The sequence below is a fragment of the Danio rerio genome, chromosome 21, assembly GCF_049306965.1.
Source record: "Danio rerio strain Tuebingen ecotype United States chromosome 21, GRCz12tu, whole genome shotgun sequence".
Classification (NCBI taxonomy): Eukaryota; Metazoa; Chordata; class Actinopteri; order Cypriniformes; family Danionidae; genus Danio; species Danio rerio.
The window spans coordinates 40,251,018-40,273,430 of record NC_133196.1 but is presented as its reverse complement, the minus strand read 5'-3'; the positions used below and the strand labels follow the sequence as shown (position 1 = coordinate 40,273,430).

Here is a 22,413-nt window from a genome sequence, read left to right as displayed (position 1 = left end):
TAATAAACTTATTGTATATAAACTTGACTTTCATGAAAAGTTATAATAATTTCTCAAAAAAATATATCTCTCATTATTCTGCTATTAAGCATAACAGAAACAAATCTGATAATCCTAACTTACCTAAAAGAGGTTTAGTCACATTTACATCTGACTTTTTTAAATGGTTTTGTGCCTTTTATACAGTGTATGTACTTCTGGTTTTAACTGTATATATAAGAGTGTGTGTTTTTAAGCAAACGGTGTCTTTGCGTGATTCAGCAGTACATGTAACGTTGTTATTAGAAATATGACTCCACATGCAGAAAGAAAGCATATTGTGTAATGTAGCACTTTGTAATTCTGAATATAATCCTATTATAGATAAGTTAGAACAAGTGAGACATTGTATTGTAACTTGCAGCAATAATGCCATCAAGAGCACAGGACTCATTTTAATAAAAAAAAAAACCTTCTGTGTCCCAACAGTGGCATTATCATGACGTAAACATCTTATCTCCCGCTCGATTCTTGGAGTGCTTTTCTCGGAACTGAATATCCCTTTGCCAGTCCTCTCTGGCACATCGGTGCCAACTCCTCCTGGCTTCACACCAGCTTCAGAAGCAGGTCCTGGATCTTTTGGAGGCTGCAGGTTCTGCTTAATCCGTCAGATCCCGACTGAGCAGCCAGTAGGAAGAGCTTCCTCTGATCAGCCACTGAGCTCAAGGAAAGAGCCTCACGCAGCTCCGGGACACTGACAGCATCAGGCTTATCCTACATGAAGAGATAGAATGCAGGCAATGAATTTGTGTCACAGTTTAGTTCTATAAACCAGTGGTCCCAAAGCGAGTGTATCCTCACAGTAGCAACTGATGCAAGAAATGAGAATTCATCATTTTAATTATTACATTACTTATTACATTAACATCTACACCTACCACAACCCTAAACACAACCCTCACAGTTATTAATGTCTACACCTACCTCAACTTTAAACCCAACCCTCAGAGTTACTGATGTCTACAAACACCCCAACCCTCACAGTTATTATTGTCTACACCTACTCCAACCCAAAACCCAACCCTCACAGTTACTGATGTCTACAAACACCCCAACCCTCACAGTTATTATTGTCTACACCTACTCCAACCCAAAACCCAACCCTCACAGTTACTGATGTCTACAAACACCCCAACCCTCACAGTTATTGACATCTACACCTACACTCACCCCAACCCAAAACCCAACCCCCACAGTTACTGATGTCTAAAAACACCCCAACCGTCAGTTATTAACGTCTACACCTACACTCACCCCAACCCAAAACCCAACCCTCACAGTTACTTAAGTCTACAAACATCCCAACCCTACACCTACACTCACCCCAACCCTCACAGTTACTGATATCTATAAACACCCCAACCCTCAAAGTTATTAATGTCTATACCTACTCGACCCCAAATCCCAACCCTCACAGTTACTGTTGTCTACAAACACCCCAACCCTTACAGTTATTAACGTCTACACCTACTTCGACCCAAAACCCAACCCTCACAGTTACTGATGTCTCTAGACACCCCAACCCTTACAGTTATTGATGTCCATACCTACTCGAACCCAAATCCCAACTCTCACAGGTACTGATGTCTACAAACACCCCAACTATCACAGTTATTAACGTCTACACCTACTCCAACCCAAAACCCAATCCTCACAGTTACTGATGTCTACAAACACCCCAACCATCACAGTTATTAACGTCTACACCTATTCCAACCCAACCCTCACAGTTACTGATGTCTATAAACATCCCAACCCTTACAGTTACTGATGTCTACAAACACTCCAACCCTCACAGTTATTAACGTCTACACCAGGGGTCACCAACCCTGTTCCTGGAGAGCTACCTTCCTGCACATTTCAGTTGCAACCCTGACCGAACACACCTGTTTGTAATTATCAAGTGCTGCTTTAGGTACTATTAATTGGTTCAGGTGTGTTTGATCAGGGTTGTGGCTGAATTCTGCAGGAAGGTAGCTCTCCAGGAACAGGGTTGGTGACCCCTGCTCTACACCTACTCCAACCCAAAACCCAACCCTCACAGTTACTGATGACTATAAACACCCCAAGCCTTACAGTTATTAATGTCTATACCTACTCGAACCCAAAACCCAACCCTCACAGTTACTGATGTACACAAACACCCCAACCCTCACAGTTATTAATGTCTATACCTACTCAAACCCAAAACCCAACCCTCACAGTTACTGATGTATACAAACACCCCAACCCTCACAGTTATTAATGTCTATACCTACTCAAACCCAAATCCCAACCCTCACAGTTACCGATGTCTACAAACACCCCAACCCTCACCGTTATTAACGTCTACACCTAAACTCATCCCAACCCTCACAGTTACTGATGTCTAAAAACACCCCAACCCTCACATTTATTAATGTCTACATCTACTCCAACCCAAAACCTAACCCTTACAGTTACTGATGTCTATAAACACCCCAACCCTCACATTTATTAATGTCTACACCTACTCCAACCCAAAACCCAACCCTCACAGTTACTGATGTCTATAAACACCCCAACCCTCACAGTTACTGATGTCTATAAACACCCCAACCCTCATAGTTATTAACGTCTACACCTACCCCAACCCTAAATCCACCCTCACAGTTAACAACTATACTTGTCCTAACACTTTAGCAACAATTTAACAAACAATTCTAGAGAGCCCTGCCAACATGTTACCATACAGTTGGAAACAGCTGCAAAATAAATGCACTTACTTTTGTTTCATCATTCTAATACAATTTTTATGATTATTAAAAAAAATCTGATAGAGTAAGATATTTCAATGCAATCATTTACACTAAATTGAACTGATGCAATGTCAACACTTTATCCCATGAAATAAAAACAACAAGCCACAAGTAAAAAAAGTATTCCAATTCTGCTAGAAAACTGCTGACTTGGCAACCCTAAGAGAGTGATAGAGCCAATTCATTGGATCAGGATTATTAAAATGGAAAACAATTAGCCTGGACATCAGGTTAACACCCCTACTACTGTGTTTTCAATTTTAAAAAGTATATTTTCTGGTTCCACCGGACATCTTCAACCAATGAAAATCGGGGCGTTTAAAAATGATAAAATCCCCATTTTAATTTGGAAATACTGCTGTTTTGTTTCAATGTAGGCAAACTTAAAAAACCTTTGAAGCATGGCTATACACAATCGCAAGTGCCCTTTGGACTCTTTTCTGTACTACCATAATTAAAGAGTATTTTAAGCTGTTTCTTTTTGTACGAAAAAAAATTAAATCACAGCCTTACGCACACACATATCATTTATAGCATTGCTAACTTGAAATCGCAGCCTGTCTATCATCAAACTAAAAGTCTTCAGTGTATGCCAGTTATCCAGACTACTGCTGCCAAACACATTTTTTCAGTAATAGTTCAGAAAACAAATGTTACATTGCAAATATAGAATAAAATGGTATCTGTGCCAAATGAAAGATCCAAGCTACATTTCAGCTTCACTTTTAATAAATAAAGTTTTGCTTTATGCATATATGTTGCCGTTTAATAATGTATATTGTTATCATTTTTCTTTCGTAATTCGTAATATAATTGTATAGCCACTAATATCGTCAGTCTTGCTCAGATTTAAATACCAGTATAAATATAATTTTGTCAACTTACTGTGTATGCTTCTTTCTCTTGCTATTTTTTTGTATATTTGTGAGTGGGTGTGGGTTGATAACCTCAGTATTTGTACCCTTCCCTTGAATACATACAGTTTTATGCAGAAGTTTGGACACCCCTGAAAATTTTAAGAATTTCAAGCCATAGCCTGCTGGCCTTTCAAATCAACAAATTCATTTGGATTTATTTTACACCCTAGGAAAAAGGCAACATTTTAGTTTTGACACAACATTTATTTAATCAACAGATGCAATGGAATTTAAATTATAACAAAAAAGACAAGAAAGAAAAGTAAAATGACATCAATCTTTTGTAGAGCCATCTTTTGCAGAAATAACAGCCTGTAGACAGTTTTTATAGCCAAGGATAAGTCCCTGAAGTTTTGCTGAAGGCATTTTGGACTATTTTAGTCAGTCAGGCCCTTTTCAAATCAATCCATGGATTTTTGATGATATTTAAGTCTGGCGACTGGGATGGCCATTCTAGAACATTGTATCATGTCTGAGCATGAATTCCTTGGTAGATCTAGAACTTTGCTTTAGGTAAGTGTCCTGTTGAAACATCCAACCCTGCCGTAACTTCAGCCTCTTGACTAATTCCTAAACATTATTCTTCAGAATCTGCAGATACTGGGTTTAATCCATGCCACCTTCAACTCTGACAAGCTTTCCAGTACCTGTGCTTGCCACATATCTGCACAGCATGATGAAGCCCCCACCATATTTTACAGTAGGGATCATGTTCTTCTCCTGGAATGCTGTGATCTTTTTCCACCAAAGCACCTATGGTTGTGGCATTCTGTCCACAGTATATTTTTCAGAAATGATTCAGGTGTGTCCAGATGAGCCTTTGCATAGCTTAAACAACTATTTTTCTTGACCTACCACATTTTTCCTTCACAAGAACTGTTCCTGTGGCCTTCCATTTTCTTACTATATTTCTGACTGTGGAGATAGAGCCTTTAAGTCTTTGTGATAGCTTTTTGCATCTTTCTCCTAATTCATGTTGGTAAATTATCCTAGTTAATAGGTCATTGGGAAGTTATTTTAAGGTTCCTGTTTTGCTACTTTCTGGTTCACAATAAGGAGAAGCACAACTAGCAATCAACTATCTTAAATATCCTTTTTCATGATTAGTTCCACTTGTGTTAGGATTGTTAAGGTTCACTAAGTCACTCAAATCAATTTTGTGTTAATCAATCAATCAGCATTAAGGCCCAATCCCAAATCTACCCCCTAGACCTTCCTCTTACATCCCAATTATCTTTAGCTTGAAGGCATAGGGCTAAGGGGAAGGGGTAGATATCCCTTCGAACAAAGATTTTTCAGGACCACACTCGAAAACAAGGGGTAAGAAAATTTCCCAGAATACACCAGCCACAACAGAAGAATAATTGTACCCGGAAGTAAGAAGATCTGCAAATTAGTACTTCCCCTTCACACTCTGTTTTAAGGGCCAAGGGGAACGGGAAGGAAAAGGGGAAAGGGTAGGGGTACAAAAATAGAATTGGAATTGGGCCTAAGTAACTACAGGTTTTGAAATCCACACAAAAGAGAGGGTCCCCAAACTTTTGCACAGCCTATTTTCAGTTTCAATTTAATTTCACACATCTCATTAATGCTACACTATGTATTTCTATCTTAAAAGCATGATATTATATAGCTTTCTCTAGAGACCTAATGGAATTTCACTGATCTTCACTTATTAAGAAATTGCACATTACTATGCATACACAGAGGGGTGCCCAAACTTTTGCATAAAACTGTATACATAAATATAATTAATTATTATATATAATTATCATGGCTCAAACCTTCTGGGTTTACCATAATTGATGCTAAAATAAATCTCTCAAAAATGTTTACAAAGCTTTTGACTATGTTGTATTTTTATGTTGCAAATAGCGTTACATACCTATAAACTAGTACTTTAATAACAAATACCCAATAAAAACCCAAACATCTTTAGATGTATATAATAAATTTTATCCTTGCAATAAAGTCAACAGGGTATTTGGAACCCTTTGATAGCACAAAAGTCAAAACATTCCTCAAAATAGAGTGAACTATCCCTTTAAATACGAAACAAAAATACAGTGGCTAAAGATCTAGGAAATCAATGTGCAGCCTTTCCGACTCCACAAACAGAGTTAAAGTTCAAACCCCACACTGAGGCTTTTGGTCACCTGTTTGTTTCCCAGGACCACAACTGGAAGATCAGTCTCTGCTTTGAGCAATCGGTGGAGCTCATCTTTGGCCTGAGGAAGCCGACTTCGATCAGAGGAGTCCACCACATACACCAAGATGTTTGTTCTCCTTAGGTAATCTGCCCAGTACATCCGCAAGTCTTCACCACCTCCAACTGATGGGAAACATGAGTGAAACAAAATTAATCTGTGTGATATGCTATTACTGCCACAGACACTGATAAACATTCTTTGTTGTTATCACTTTTAGACTACAAACTGAAATATCCCATATGAGTGCACTTGATGGGTATTTCAAACCTGAAAAATTATCTGCTAGTAGAAAAGATATCACTGTAATAAGTGTGCTTCAATGTGTACACTTTTATAGACTGCTACTTAACACACCTGCATGTTGGCTAGATAGTACTGTTTGTTTCTAACATTGTTTGCACATTTTTACCACAAATTAGTATGTTGCTAACACATTTAGCATTTTACAATAATTCATTTAGCAGAACCATTTATTCAGTTTTAAACCATTGACATTAAACACCTTGCTAGCAAATTTCTAGCATTATTTAGCATGTTGTTAACATGTATTACCATGTTGCTAGAATTATTTAACATTGTTTATGATGCTAACACAATTAGCATTTACAATTATGCATTTAGCAGGCTCCTTTAGCTATCTTTTAAAATGTTAACATTTTCTCATTGCTAGCATGTTTCTAGCATTGTTTAGCATGTTTTACCATGTTGCTAGAATGATTTAACATGTTGTTTATGTTGCTAACATGTTTAGCATTTACATTTATGCATTTAGCAGACACCTTTGTTTATGTTTTTAAAATGTAAACATTGCTAGCACGTTTCTAGCATTGTTTAGCATGTTGTTAGCGTGTTTTACTATGCTGCTAGAATGATTTAACAAATTGTTTATGTTGCTAACACATTTAGCATTTACAGTTTTGCATTTAGCAGGCTCCTTTAGCTATGTTTTAAAATGTTAACATTTAACTCATTGCTATCATTTTCTAGCATTTTTAGCATGTTGTTAACATATATTACCATGTTGCCAGAATGATTTAACATGTTGTTTATGTTGCTTACACTTTTCTTTATCAGAGTTTTAAACCACTAACATTTTACTCTTTGTTAGCACATTTCTAGCATGTTTTACTATGTTACTAGAATGATTTAACATAGTTTATGTTGCTAACATGTTTAGCATTTACATTTATGTATTTAGCAGACACCTTTATCAATGCTTTAAAATGTAAACATTTAACTCCTTGCGAGCATGTTTCTAGCATTGTTAAGCATGTTTTACCATGTTGCTAGAATGATTTAACATGTTGTTTATATACTAAGCTAGTTCCTTGACTTTCCTAGTGATATGGCTAAACAGATACAGTAGACCTTTGTACCTGCTGGGTGAATGTAGGTTAACATTCTGTAGATGTATAACGTTTTGACACTCTCTGTGAAAGTATAGGGGATTTTTTATTGTTTGGGCTGTTCGCAAAAACAAGTCTGATTAGTTAGAAAAGATACAGCTTACTAAAACATAAACACATCTCTCTCAGGCCGGCACCAGTTACAGATTTGTAAATAAATGACAGTTTCATTGGAAATTACATTTATGCATATTTAAGTTGAGCATAAATGCATGTCTGTGATGTACTGATGACATGATGCAGAAAGATGTATTATCATATCTTAATTGAGAGACTGCAATTAATACATATTTAAAGTAATGTATGATAAATGTCCATGTAAATAACATGCAAATAGTTTCCATATTAAGTACGGATTGACAAAAATCCATATATTTATTGAGCCTGTTCTTGTGCTAGTACCTGGGCAATAATAATGAAGCTAAAACTAACAGGTTACAGTGACTACTTATTTAAATGAGTGATTCACTGAATAATTTCCCTCAAAATGGCAGAATCCTTTAGCAAGGATGCTTCCAAATACCACATACTTCCTTACTATATAGTATGGAACATAAGCAAGTCTTTATCTTTAAAGGAATCAGTGAACCGATGTCTTAAATGATAATTCAAAAAGCAGATTAATTCAGGAATGAACCTCTCCCTGCTGCTCCAAGTTTTGCAAAAACCTTTTGCTTTTGGTTTGTCAGCAACTGCTAAATGCTTATCGTAAAAAAGCATAAATTGGCCAAATGCAATATCTATTTCTAAATGTTTTAGAATTTCAGAAACCAGAAACATAAGGTGTACAATTGGGATTGGGCCTTAATGTGTCCAAACAGCTTTGAAAAATTTATTTTCACCATAGGTGCCCTTTAACATTAAAAGGCAACAATTGCCCTTTCATCATGATCCACACAAAGGCCCAATCACAATTCTACCCCTTAGCCCTACCCCTCGTTTTGCACATTCACATGAAAGAGTAAGGGTGTCCCAAATTCCCAATTCTCTTTAGCTTTAAGGCAGTGGTCACCAAACTTGTTCCTGGAGGGCCGGTGTCCTGCAGATTTTAGCTCCAACCCTAATCAAACACACCTGAACAAGCTAATCAAGGTCTTACTAGGTATACTTGAAACATCCAGGCAGGTGTGTTGAGGCAAGTTGGAGCTAAACCCTGCACGGACACCGGCCCTTCAGGACCGAGATTGGTGACCCCTGCTTTAAGGTGTAGGGCTGAGGGGAAGGGGTATATAGCCCTTCGAACAGAGATTTTTAAGGACCACACTCGAAACCAAGGGGTAAGAAAATTTCTCAAAATACACCAGCCATAATGGCAGCATAGCTGCACCCAGAAGTAAGGAAATGCACAAATTAGTATTTTATGTCATTATTCTGAATTTTTAAAACAAACAAGAATATGTTTTATTATATTCAGGACCTTGTTTGTGTTTTAACGAAGTGCTTTAAAAAAAAAAACACAAAAATAAAACCCGCTAAATTTCGCTATCTATAATCCCTAATTAGTCCACAAAATTCTGTCACTCGATGACACTCGAATACCCTGTCAGAAAAGTCTAGTGCACAGGTGTCAAACTCAGTTCCAAAAGGGCCGCAGCTTTGCACAGTTTAGTTCCAACTCTAATTAAACACACCTGATCAAACTAATTGAGTCCTTCAGGCTTGTTTGAAACTTAAAGGTAAGTGTGTTGGAGCACGGTTGGAACTGAACTGTGCAGGGCTTCGGCCCTCCAGGAATTGAGTTTGAGACCCCTGGAGTGGTTGGGAATGAGCTTTTTACAGTGTCTGCTATGTGAATGTTGTTTTTGGTGTGTTTACATTGATGAATATGGCCACGGTGTAAATGTACTGTACAGTTACGATCTTATTTCCACATTAGATCATTATGATAACATTATATTTGCCTTCTGTGATTTCCTGAAGATAAATACCAAAAAAAGAACCACTACACAAGTGGAATCATTACAGCAGTCGCGATCGTCTGATCTCATATGAAGCAAGAGATCGCTAGGACATATGATGATGTGCAGGTGCTGTAATGGTGTCCCAATTCTAAGGGGTGTTTTTAAAGCCCTTTCCCTTCACACTCTGTTCCAAGGGCCAAGGGAAAGGGGAAGGAATAGGGGTACAAAAATAGAATTAGGATTGGGCCAAAGATTCAACATCGATAGTGTAGTCAGTTAGTGATTAACTGAATAATTTAACATTTTAAAAGTTTTTAAATTATGTTGCATAAAAAATATCCACGCTAAACTAAAACAGTAGACATGCTGAATAAAAAAATCTCTTCCAGCAGGTGGTGCCCATAGAACAGCAGGAATAACAGGGTTTCTGGGGTTAACAGCCTGACATCAAATCTAGCGTGAGTTTATCAGTAGCTGTGTTTCCATCCAAAAATGTGAATTAACTTTATGCTCAAAACTGGAATATCGCATTAAAGACATGCAAATGAAATCATCACTTCCTGATTAACTGGAAGTAAAAATATCAACAGTAAAATATCAACAGTAAAAACAGAATTTGTTGCGTTTGGAGAAGCTGCATCAGTCTTTGTGAAGTTTATTTCTAAACTAATTTCGAGAGAATCACGTGCTTATGATTGCTTGTGGCTGGTTCCGCATTATCCAATTAATGAATCACCATTTAGATGATTCCTAGGTTGCTATAAATACCCTAAGTTCCATATGACAGCCATCTTCGTTTTGAAGAATCCCCCTTCCACCCCTACTCCTCCTCCTTTCCTAGATGGGTGACACGGTGGCCCAGTGGTTAGCACTGTTGCCTCACAACAAGAACGTTGCTGGTTCTAGTCCTTACCAAGCCTGCCGACGTTTCTGAGCGGAGTTTACACATTCTCCCTTTGCTCACATGGGTTTCCCCTGGGTTCCCCAGTTGCCTCCCGCCATCCAAAAACATGCAACCTAAGTTACTTGACTAATCCAAATCGGCACCGTAGACATGCTTTAAGTAAGTAGTTATCTCTTAAGAGCAATCACTATCTGTTCATTAGCTACTACAGCAGGGGAGTTCTCGAGATCTACCTGAGCTCAAACTCCCCTCTCACCTTGCTAACAGGAGGGAGCCCCGGGCTCGAGAATCTTATGAGCTCAGAGCTTTCTCCCGGGACAGCATGCCAAAGAAGCTTTATAATCAATCATCAGCTAAGTGTGAACTCTTGAATCTTCATTTATTAAATGACTTGCGGCTCAGAAGTTAATCCCAACATGCAGTGAATGCGTAGTGGAGTTTGAAGGCGTCAGTCGCGGAGCACAGATTCTCCTGCTCCTGATTCTGGAGGTAATTAATAATATATTCACACTAATTCTGAAATAGTTAAGGCGTTTTAAAATGACTAAAACAACATTTCAGATGGTTTACAGCAGGGCTTCTCAATCCTGTTCCTGGAGATCTACCTTCCTTCAAAACACAGCTCTCACCCTGATCAAACACACCTGAACCAATTAATTAGGACCTGAACAGCAACTGAAATCTACAGGAAGGTAGATTTCCAGGAACAGGATTGAGCACCCCTGGTTTACAGTGTGCTCAGACAGCTGGTTTATCCATGCACGCACATTTTTATCATTACATGATTTCTTATAACAAAATCAAATGACCTTTTTTAATTTGCATACTGGAATTTGTTCAGTAAAGGTTTTTTCATCATAGTTTATTTGCATCTTTTCTTAACGAATAAAAGTTTATCCTACTTAGTAATGCACATATGTTTTTATGCGCATTTTCGGATACAAGCGGCCAAAATTAGTTTCCTTTACAGGGTGGCACAGCGCATATACAAAATGAGCATAAAAATAGGTGGATGGAAACATAGCTAATTTCACAATCTTCACAATCTATGTCCCAATATTTCCTAATCAGATTCAAACTTTACCATATAATTTAACTTTTAATTAAATTTGTAAACTTTTTAATTTTCATTAAGGGCCTTAAATTTCTGTAAATTGATTATCAACTTTCAATACTTCTTAAGACCCTGCAGACAAGTGGTGATTCGGACTCATTTCAATAATAAATATGATAAATATTTTAATCAATTTAAAGTTTTTTTTATTTTTTTATTTTACATTCTTCGAAAAAGAAAAACAAATATTTCTGCTTAATTTCTGCTTTCCTTCACACCTGCTATAGGCGAATTACAAGTTTGTAAACATTCAGAATGCCTACAATTTTGTTCTTTGGTCATGTGCAAGAAATAATGTTCCATGATTACCAGATTCAAAACTATGTAGTGTTAAAAACAGAGGTTCTGCCTAGCCAAAGACGAGGTAAGAAGATGGAACTGGACAAGGCCCGGGTAATCATCAATAAGCTAAACAACTGCATTCTGACAGCGAACTGCACCTGTACGGCAGGGTATGTGAACTTGTGAATCTAAGTATTCAGTGTCCGCAGTTTAATTAATCCAAATTTAATAATTTTTCATTGAAATCATTGCTGCAATCAATCAATAATCAAGTCATGTGTATGATTCAGCATAGCGTGAACTTACCTGATATGAAATGAGAACTGCAGGGTCAAGCATTTTTAATTAGGTCCTCACTCCATTCAGCTATGATGGCTGTTAGCCAAAGACGTCTGCGGTTGGCATTAAAAGCAGTGTGGTGTACGGTAAAATTTAAGCTCTCTATTTTTGGACTTTCAATTTTGACATCCTACCGCACAACACGACATGTTTGCTATTGCAACCGGTCTTTTTTTTTGCAACCGCTATGTACGGTTGAACCCGTGTGACGTAGGTTGGTAATTCCCCTTTAAAATAGACAATAAATATCACACACCGTAATCTCCATATATTTTGTATAATATGTTTTTTTTTTGTATAACTGCTACACTTTTCTGAAGAATGCTTGTTTTTCACCTTGGTATGCAAACTAGTGAATATGAAAAACTGCTGATGGCACCAGTCCATACTTTCCAGGAAGTCCAGCTGGCACGCAGGTGTGTGTAGGCTGATGAAGTTGAATCCGCGAGTGGGTCGGCAGCCCCTCCTGTAGCCCGCTCCACTCAAACCCTGCAGAACACTGCTTTTACCAGCGCCGTCCAAGCCAAGAACAAGCACCTGCTTCTCACTGCGCTCCTCTTCCTCCTGAAAACACACATTCACGTTCATGGGAAGGAGTGAAATACAACAAGGATTTAGAGTCTGTTTATCCAGATGGTGGTGCAGGGATTTGAGCGCATGCTGCAGGAATTAATTATGCAATTCCATGTACAAATAGCCTTGCCATCATTAATTAGGTTGTTAGTTATGTAATAACAAACAGGCAGACCCCTGTTTCTGTTCTACTTGTTTGAGTCAATAGATTTATGGCTGATTCACCAATAATAATTACAAAATCTTTGGCTTTGATCTTTGAGAATCCCACATTAGATGTTGACCTTTATGGCACACACAATTGAGTTTCTGTGTTTTCCAACTTTTCTGACCGATTTCACAGCCATTCCCCAAATTAATAGTATGTTTTTTTGAAAACTGAGCATCCCTTGCAAGATTAAGCGGGTTAAGATCAATGTCTTGGCTGCTGACTGAAATATTATACAGCCGGGCGTAACTAAATATTAAACATCCACTACAAACGTTTTAGGATGTTATTTTGAGATCAGTGTTTATGGAATGATTTCATCTGGGACCTTTATAAGCCTGATAAACACAGCTTTATGATATGATATATATAATCCAAACCGTAACATAATTTTCCATGACCTTAGAGTTATGTATAGCTAATGCTTTAAAAAGAAACTTAAATTGGTGTTTTATGGTGGCTTGAGAAACCCAACATACTGTTATACTACATAAACCTATTATTCTTCTGTCTTCTTAGACTATTTTAAGAATGCATCTCCTCCTAGACCGTTTATACTACAACCACCAAACTAACTCCAACCCTCCAAACTATTCTGAATTAAGCTGCTATATCTTTTCTAACTGATCCGACTTGCGGTTTTCTGAAATATGACCTGGAAAATTCGGAAAAGTCCAATGACTTAACATTGGACCAAACTTTGTGACCTCATAACGACTGTCATAACGACCCCAGACTGTCATACAGACTTAAGTTTGGGCTCATTTACCTCAGACTACCAATCTGTCAATCACTGATGACCTGTCAACTTACTAGCCATACCCTAGTAAGCACTTACAGCGCCCGCAACTGTCCCATAGACTTCCATTATGAAAAAAACTGCTCTTAACTTTACATTGGATAACAACAACAATCCATACTGACAACTTATTGATTATAAGTAGACTTGATTATAACTTGACTTAACTTGATTATACTAGAAACATGCTAGCAACATGCTAATTTATGGTAGAAACATGCCAGCAACATGCTAATACATACTAGAACCATGTTAATTTATGTTAGCAACAGCTTAGATACTACTTAAAACACTTAAGCAACTGCCTAGAAACACCTTAGCAAAAGCCTAGGAACACCATAACAACTGCAAAGCAACCACTCAGAACACCTCGCAACCGCCTCGTAACGCCTTAGCAACCACCTAGCAACCATTCAGAACACCATAGCAACCGCCTAGCAACACCTTAACAACCACTCAGAACACCCTAGCAACACCTTAGCAACCACCAACAAAACTCAATCCACCGCCTAGCAGAAACATGCTGATCCATACTAGAAACATGCTAACATACAGTAAAAGTCAGAATTATTAGCCCCCCTGTTTATTTTTCCCCAATTTCTGTTTAACCAAGATTTTCTTCAACACATTTCTAAACATAATAGTTTTAATAACTCATTTCTAATAACTGAATTATTTTATCTTTGCCATGATGACAGTAAATAATATTTTACTAGATATTTTTCAAGACACTTCAATACAGCTTAAAGTGACATTTGAAGGCTTGACTAGGTTAATTAGGTTAACTAGGCAGGTTAGGGTAATTAGGTAAGTTACTGTATTTGTTCTGTAGAGTTTAAAAAAAATGCTTAAAATGGTGCTTAAAAAATTAAAAACTGCTTTTATTTTTTGTCAAAACAGCTGCAGGATTTCTGAGGGGTCTTAAAAAGTCTTCAAATGTCTTAAATCTCAAAATCCAAATTTTAGGCCTTAAAATTGTTACATTTACTGAAATATTGTGTTGTAGGTCTTAAATCTTTTTTAAGGTCTTAATTTTCCTTTGTCCATTTATAGCTACCAAATCTCAATAAAACGTTAAACCTTTTATTTAATATGTTATTTAATTTTTTAATTTTTCTTTTTCATAACGGTTTAATTATTTTCCTTACAATAACTTTTATTTAAAAGTGCTCCATGTATTTACTGCTGAGGATACTTTAAACTTTTTATTTAATATTTTATTTTTCATTATGGTTTATTTATTTTCCTTACAGTAACATTTGTTTAAAAGTGCTCCATGTATTTACTGCTGAGAATACTTGTGCATACATTTATATTATAATAGTTTTTTAAACTTTTAAAACATTTGTTTATTTGTTTATTACAAGTTTATTTTTATAAGTTTATGTTGAAAAAAACTGCATGGATGTAGAGCTTGCTTGTTTTTACACAATAAATGTTTTGCTAAGACATAAAATCTAAAATATTTAAATTTTTGAAAATATTAATTGATTATTAAATGTATTAAATTATTATTATTTTTTTAAATGATAAAACAAAATAAATCTTTTCCATCTGGGCCATTTGAAAAATTCCTTAGCCTTTAGCCCTTTATGGGTCCAAAATTTCATTCATAATGGTCCTCAAAATGTCTTAAAAGTGTCTAATTTAACTCGGTGAAACCTGCAGAAGCCCTGTGCTGATAAATAAATAAAAATAGCTACATTATCAAAAAACTGAACTTGATTAAGTTCTGGAGTGATTAAGATAACCCCAAATAATTACTTTTATCTATGTTACGAGATAATTACATATATCTCAAACCTACAGTAAGCCTCCAGTACAGTAACGAAGAGTTCCCTAGACAGAGTCTCCACCTATCTATCAGTCACGAGCGACAAGCGAAATCATGAAACAAAAACAGGAACCATTTCTTTCGCTTCATACTGACCTCTCGGAACGTGAAGTACTCTGACTCCGGTGTCCAAACCCGTCTCTTATAGAAGAGGTTGAGCGCGATAAACAGCGCTGTCCCGACCGCAGCCATCGCGGCGCTGAACGCCACGGAGAAATGACGCAGGACAACCATGAGCGCACCTGGAGCGAATGCCGGAGCCGCGCGCGCGCGACAGACAGAGAGCTGCTGCTTTTGCTGGCCCGTGCACGTGATCCGCCCTGGCTTGTTTTGAAAAGCACGCGCCCGGTTTCCCTCCAGCGGGTGAGAAGACGAAGGGCGGAGAAAGCATCGTGAAACCCTCAGATTAAACATGAAACATGGGTGTTGTGTTCATAAAATGCACTACTTGAACTTTACTGGCGATAAATTGTAGCCTATTTGATTTTGAATGCCCAGCACTAAAAACTAAGATGTATACCCACCAAACACTAGACGTTGTGCGGACGTGCAGATCACGTATATTTTGCGTCGGTCCGTCCGTGACCATATCTGCACGTCAGTTCGACGTGCAAATCTGGTTGACATATTGACGTCGGACTATGACCACTTTTGGACGTGAATTTAACGTTCTGACCTATTTTGGACGTATAGCACAAGGTCTAGCGCAGAATACATTTTGTTGAGGAAAAAAAAAATCTAATATATATATATTAGCCGCCCATTCTAAAAGTTATGTCGGCCCACCGGCGTTTTTTTGGGTGGCATGCCACCAGCGGATTACCGTGGGTGGACCGCCGTCTGGACACCAGTGGCTAACCGATGGCCCACCCGGTGATGTTTTTAATGTTGTTGGCTGTTCTGTACCTGATATAAGTACTTTTGTTTAACACTTTTTACATTTTAAACAAATGAGGCACTAAATAAAAATATAGTTATTAATAAAAGCAAAGTTTAGTAAATAAAACTACAAGAGGTTTTAAATATAACAGGCTATTATTAAAACAAAACAAAATTAAGTTTAAAAATCAAGATTTAATATTAAATGTCATTATTTAATATGTTTATGAATTGTTTAAATGTTTATGTAAATGCTGCGTGACTTTAAAGTGTCCATTAAAGTGTCCGAGCCCCATTCAAGCACTGCAGCAGAGAGCGTTGTCATGGAAACGGAGCAACGACACGACACCTGACCGTCAACAGCACTTCTCTCATGCGGCAGTTTTCACTAATTTCAGGTAAGTTTAGTCGCTAAAATCACGCAAATGTTACATATAACTGTTTCTGACACTTTTCTTACTGGTAATTGACATATTTCTGTTGAACATGTTTTTTATAGAGACTGTTGTGTCTTTGGAAAAAGTCCGTTAGAGTTTTAGCAGAGGTAACGTTAGCATTAGGCTAGCTATTGTTTATAAAAGTGTTGGCTTTTAATTACATTTTATGTGTAGATGAGAGGTTAGACAATGTTTTATTGGAGGTAGTCTACTTTATTAAGCCTAAAATAAGCACTGTACTGTCGACAAGAGCGAATTAAAATGTTAAAGTTAGTACATATGTGTTACTTTGATATTTCACAGTAATGTAAACTAATATTAATTTTAAAAAGTGCTCTGTGGTTTCAGGATTGACAAAATTACCCCTACAACAGAAGAAAAGAGCCAAGATGAAGGGAGCTAATCACAGAGCTGGAGAAAACACAGGTAAGACTATAATTAACTGTTAAATAGATTCATGTGCATTTTTATAAGAAATCCCTACATTATCATGCATCTGATACATGTCTTGATTGCAATTATTTTAGTTTTGACATCCAAACATAAGCGAGTGGTTTTAAACAATTTTTTACATTGCTTTTCTCAAAGCTGAATTTACAGCGTCAGTGCTCCAGTCCAAAATGTAATATTGTATTCATAATTTGCTGCTGATCAAGCAAGATTTCTTATTTTTATCATGTTTTGTTATTTCAGGATTCATTGTTGAATAGAAAGTTTAAATTGAAAAGTATTTGAATCAGAAATCTTAACTCTCTTCTGATCTGTTTTATGCACCCTTGTTTAATACAAGTATCCATTTCTTAAAATGTGTTAGTAATATATATATTTTTTATTACTTCTTTCTAGATTTTGGATCGTCCTCTACTCACTCTACCACTTTGTTTTTCCTTGCCAGACTTCATTCAAGGTAAGTAATATTATAGTGTCACTTAAAAGTGTTCCCAATGATTACTTTTATTAATGTTAATATTAATATCAACTGCATCAAACAAATTAGCCTATTAGAATGATTTCTGAAGGACCATCTGACACTAAAGTAATGATGCTAACAAATCAGCTTTGACCTCACATTAATAAAATATATGGTCACATTTTATTTTGATGGTCTGTTTGTTGAATTTAAGCTGCATTGCATCTACATGCCATCTAATTCTCATTAGATTATAAGTAGACTGTTTGGGTTGCGGTTAGGGTTGGTGTAAGTTGACATGTACTTGGTAAATTAAGGGTTAGGGTTAGGGTCAGTTAATGTCTGTTGAAGGAGCAGAATCAACAGATATTAAGCAGACAGTCTATTAATACTCAAATAGACCATTTACAATGTATTGAAATTAAAAATCATTATTTTAAACTGTAAAAATATTTCAGTGTTACTTTTAAACTGTAAATTAATGTTATCGATCAAATCAATGCAGTCTTGATGTCCAATAAAAAGACAATAAAAAATACAAACATTAATGTCCATAATGACCTAGTTACTGATGATGGACAAAAATAATGACTGATGATTCTGTTATTTCAGGATAAGAAAGAAGCCTGCTACAAGAGAGACAGCGGAAGGGAGCCTCAAAGACATTTTTATTAGGATCTGCTAATCATGAGGGGGCAGACAAAAGAACCTGCATTTTCCTTCAGCTTAATATCAGGGGTCGCCACAGCGTAAGGAACTGGATATTACTTTGGCATATGTTTTACATAGCCTTCCAGCTGCAACCCAGCACTGTGAAACACCCATACACTCTCGTATTCACAGACACTTCTACACTATGTTCAAATTCACCTATAGCACAAGTGTTTGGACTGTGGTGGAAACCCACACCAAAACAGGGAGAACATGCAAACTCCACACAGAAATGCCAGCGGACCCAGCCGGGACTCATTACAGCAACCTTTTTGCTGTGAGGTGACAGTCTGAGCCACTGTGCTGCCCCAGTGTAGTTATTAATAACCTCCAGATGTTTTACAGTTTGATTTTGTAATAATAATGCACGTTTAGATTTATTGTAATATGTTAATATTTATTCGCAATGTAATTTATTCTTATGTTATTTATAATAACGTTAAATGTCATAAGAATGTTATAATTTAATATAATATTATAATAAATAATTATAATAATGTTAAAATATAAACAATACAATTTTTTTTAATAGTTTATTTTTATAATGAGAAGTCTCAAAGTTTGTCTTTATTATAGAAAACTCATTGTTGAATGGCTACCACTTTACAATAAGGTTGTATGTATTCGTTAATGTATTTACTAACATAATAAACAATACATTTATTACAGTATTTATTCATCTTTGCTAATGTTGGTAAATGGTAAAAAGTTGTTAATTGTTTATTCATGTTAACTCGCAATGTATTAACTAATGTTAACAAGCATGACTGATTTTATTAATGCATTAGTAAATGCTGTACATAAATTATGCTGTACAGGTATTGTTCATATTAGTTCATATTTAAACCATTAACATTACTTATAAAACTACTGTAAAATGTAACTGTTGTATGTATGTTGTTATATTATATTTGTATGTATTTTATATGTATTTTATATTTATTTTGTTATATTTGTTAACGTATGTGTTTTTGAAACATTTCATTAAGTGTTTAATGTATGTTCGTTATGCAGTATTATAAATAAATGTTATAATGATTAAGTATTTTGTACTTGATTTCATTATTGGACATATTTATATTGAATACAATTGTAAAGGCTAATATAATATTTAAAAATGACATGTGGACTGACCGCGGGCCGCCAGCAGACACTTATTTAAAACCAGCGGTCCGATGGCGGACCACCGTCGGAAAAGCGGCGGGAGCCGATGGTGGGCCGCTGGAATAACGATGAGCAAATTGACGGTGGACCGCGGGCGGCGCCCGCCAGAGGACCGCCGACTTTGCCGCCGGCGGGCCGCCAGTGGCCCGCTGGTCTTATGTTAGCTGGGATAATACAAATAAATAAAAGTAAATAGACAAAAAAGACGTCAAAAATACTGTAAAAGGACGTCAAAAAGACGCCGAAAAGACGTCGAAAAGTCGTCGAAAAAAGACGTTGAAAAGACGTCAATAAAAGACGTCATAAAAACTTTCATTCTGGCTCATCAGAGGACGTAATTTCAACGTCTGACAGAGACGTAGAAAAGACGTCTTTTGGACGTAACTTTGCTTGGTGGGTAGGCTACTAAGAGACATTTTTGGTTTATAAACAAATTTTGAGAGAGAGACAGAAATGTAAATAATCTGATTATCATTATTTGTATCTACTGATTATTATTTATTTTTATTGTTTTATCCATAGATGCTGATTGTTAAATGTACAGTTTATTAAGATTTATTACTTGTTTTATTTATATTTATTATTTAATCATTACAACTGTTATTTAATGTTTTAAAATTTGTATTTTTTTTACTAATAAAAAGAAAAAACATGCTGCCAATATATAAGGTTACTTCCAACAGGCCTAAATAAATAAAATACAGACCATTTTGAGGGATGTAAACTAAAACAGTGGTTCCAAAGTATGTCCTGTTTTACATTTTTTTATTTCTATAGCTTCCGAGAATCCAAAAGGAGCCACATATTAATGAATAATGCTATGCTTAGCTGTTTTAACAGTAAGTTATGATTGAATTGTCCTTTGTTACTGTTATGAAATAGTTTGATAACAAGCAGGAAATGTTTATGGGCCAATAACATGACCACATTGAAATCTCTATAAAAAGAAAGGAAAAGGAAAATGAAAAATCATATTTGCTGTAATTCTCTATCTGTTGTAAACCCAAAATTACATTGGAGAAGGTGTTGAGCTGACTGATAAAAAAAGTACTGACAAATATGCACTGCATCCGGAAAGTATTCATAGCGCTTCACTTTTTCCACTTTTTTTGTTACAGCCTTATTCTAAAATGGATTAAATGTTTTTATTTTCTCAAGATTCTACACACAATACCCCATTATGACAAAGTGAAAAAATATATATTTTTAATTTATTAAAAATAAAAACCTGTAAAATCACATGTGCATCAGTATTCTCAGCCTTTTCCGTGAAGCTCTAAATTGAGCTTAGGTATACATTCTGTTTCCACTGATCATTCTTGAGATGTTTCAGCAGCTTAATTAGAGTTCACCTGTGGTAAATTCAGTTGATTGGACATAAATATAAAAGGCATACACCTGTCTATATAAGGTCCCAGGGTTGACAGTGCATGTCAAAGCACAAACCAAGCATGAAGACAAAGGAATTGTCTGTAGACCTTCAAGACAGGATTGTCTCGAGGCACAAGGCTGGGTAAAGTTACAGAAACATTTCTGCTGCTCTGAAACTTCCAATGAGCACAGTGGCCTCCATCATCTGTAAGTGGAAGATGTTTGGATCCACCAGGACTCTTCCTAGAGCTGGCCGGCCATCTAAGCTGAGTGATCAGAGGAGAAGGGCGCAAGTCAGGGAGGTGATCAATAGCCCGATGGTCACTCTGTCTGTTAGCGTTCTTTTGTGGAGAGAGGAGAACCTTAAGGACAACCATCTGTGCAGCAATCCCCTAATCAGGCCTGTATAGAGTGGCCAGACAGAAGCCACTCCTGCCTGGAGTTTGCCAAAAGGCATCTGAAGGACTCTCAGACCAAAAGAAAAAAATTCTCTGGTCTGATGAGACTAAAATTGAACTCTTTGGAGTGAATGCCAGGGGTTATGTTTGGAGAAAACCAGCCACCACTCATCACCAGGATAATACCATCCCTACAGTGAAGCATGGTAGTGGCAGCATCATGCTGTGGGGATGTTTTTCAGCAGCAGGAACTGGAAGACTAGTCAAGATAGAGGGAAAGATGAATGCAGCAATGTACAGAGACATCCTGAACGAAAACTTGCTTCAGAGTGCTCTTGACCTCAGACTGGGGCGACGGTTCATCTTCCAGCAGGACAATGACCCAAAGCACACCGCCAAAATATCAAAGCAGTGGCTTCACAACACCTCGGTGAAGCCAGAGCCCAGACCTAAATCCTATTGAACATCTCTTAAGAGATCTGAAAATGGCTGTACACCGTCGATTATCATCCAACATGTTGGAGCTTGAGAGGTACTGCAAAGAGGAATGGGCAAGAATTCCCAAAGACAGGTGTGCCAAGCTTAAGGCATCATATTCAAAAAGACTTGAGGCTGTAATTGCTGCCAATAAACAAAGTATTGAGCAAAGGCTGTGAATACTGATGTACATGTGATTTTTCAGGGTTTTTATTTGTAATAAAATGGCAACAATTAAAAAAAAAATCACAGTCATTATGGGGTACAAAGTGTAGAATTTTGAGGGGAAAATGCATTTAATCCATTTAAAAATAAGGCTGTAACATAAAAAAGTGGAAAAAGTGAGGCGCTATAAATATTTTCCGGATGTACTGTATTGGTGATATTTTTCAGAAGCAAAATAAAATTACTCCTAGTGCAAATTTTTTTTGGAACTCTATTATAGTTAACATCAATTGGAAAAGAGTCTGGTTAACTCCCTTCAAACACTATTAATAGTAAAATTAAGGAAATTCATTTTAAAATACTACATGCAATTTACCCAGTAAAATTGTCATTATCAAAGTACATAGAAATGGAGAATATTTGTGGTTTCTGCAATGTGTACAAAGAGAGCCTTCATCATTTATTTTTTGAATGCAACCTGGTAAACAATTACTGGAAGGATTTAGCCAAATCGTTATTATTTTACATTAAATATATTATTTTTATTATGAAAACAAATCCAACAAAAGTCTTGAATATATTGTTAATCTCTTATTTG

At 36.5% G+C, this 22,413-nt stretch overlaps 1 protein-coding gene across 1 annotated transcript; it reads right to left on the bottom strand.

Annotated features, from left to right (window-relative positions):
• Positions 1 to 392: 392 nt before the first annotated feature.
• Positions 393 to 19,851, bottom strand: arl10 (ADP-ribosylation factor-like 10). The gene is given in 6 exon segments (NM_001386236.1): positions 393 to 753; positions 5,890 to 6,065; positions 12,279 to 12,453; positions 15,400 to 15,672; positions 15,674 to 15,822; positions 19,805 to 19,851. Coding segments are annotated over 5 exon segments (813 nt in total). The 5' UTR covers positions 15,695 to 15,822; positions 19,805 to 19,851; the 3' UTR covers positions 393 to 585.
• Positions 19,852 to 22,413: the final 2,562 nt, after the last annotated feature.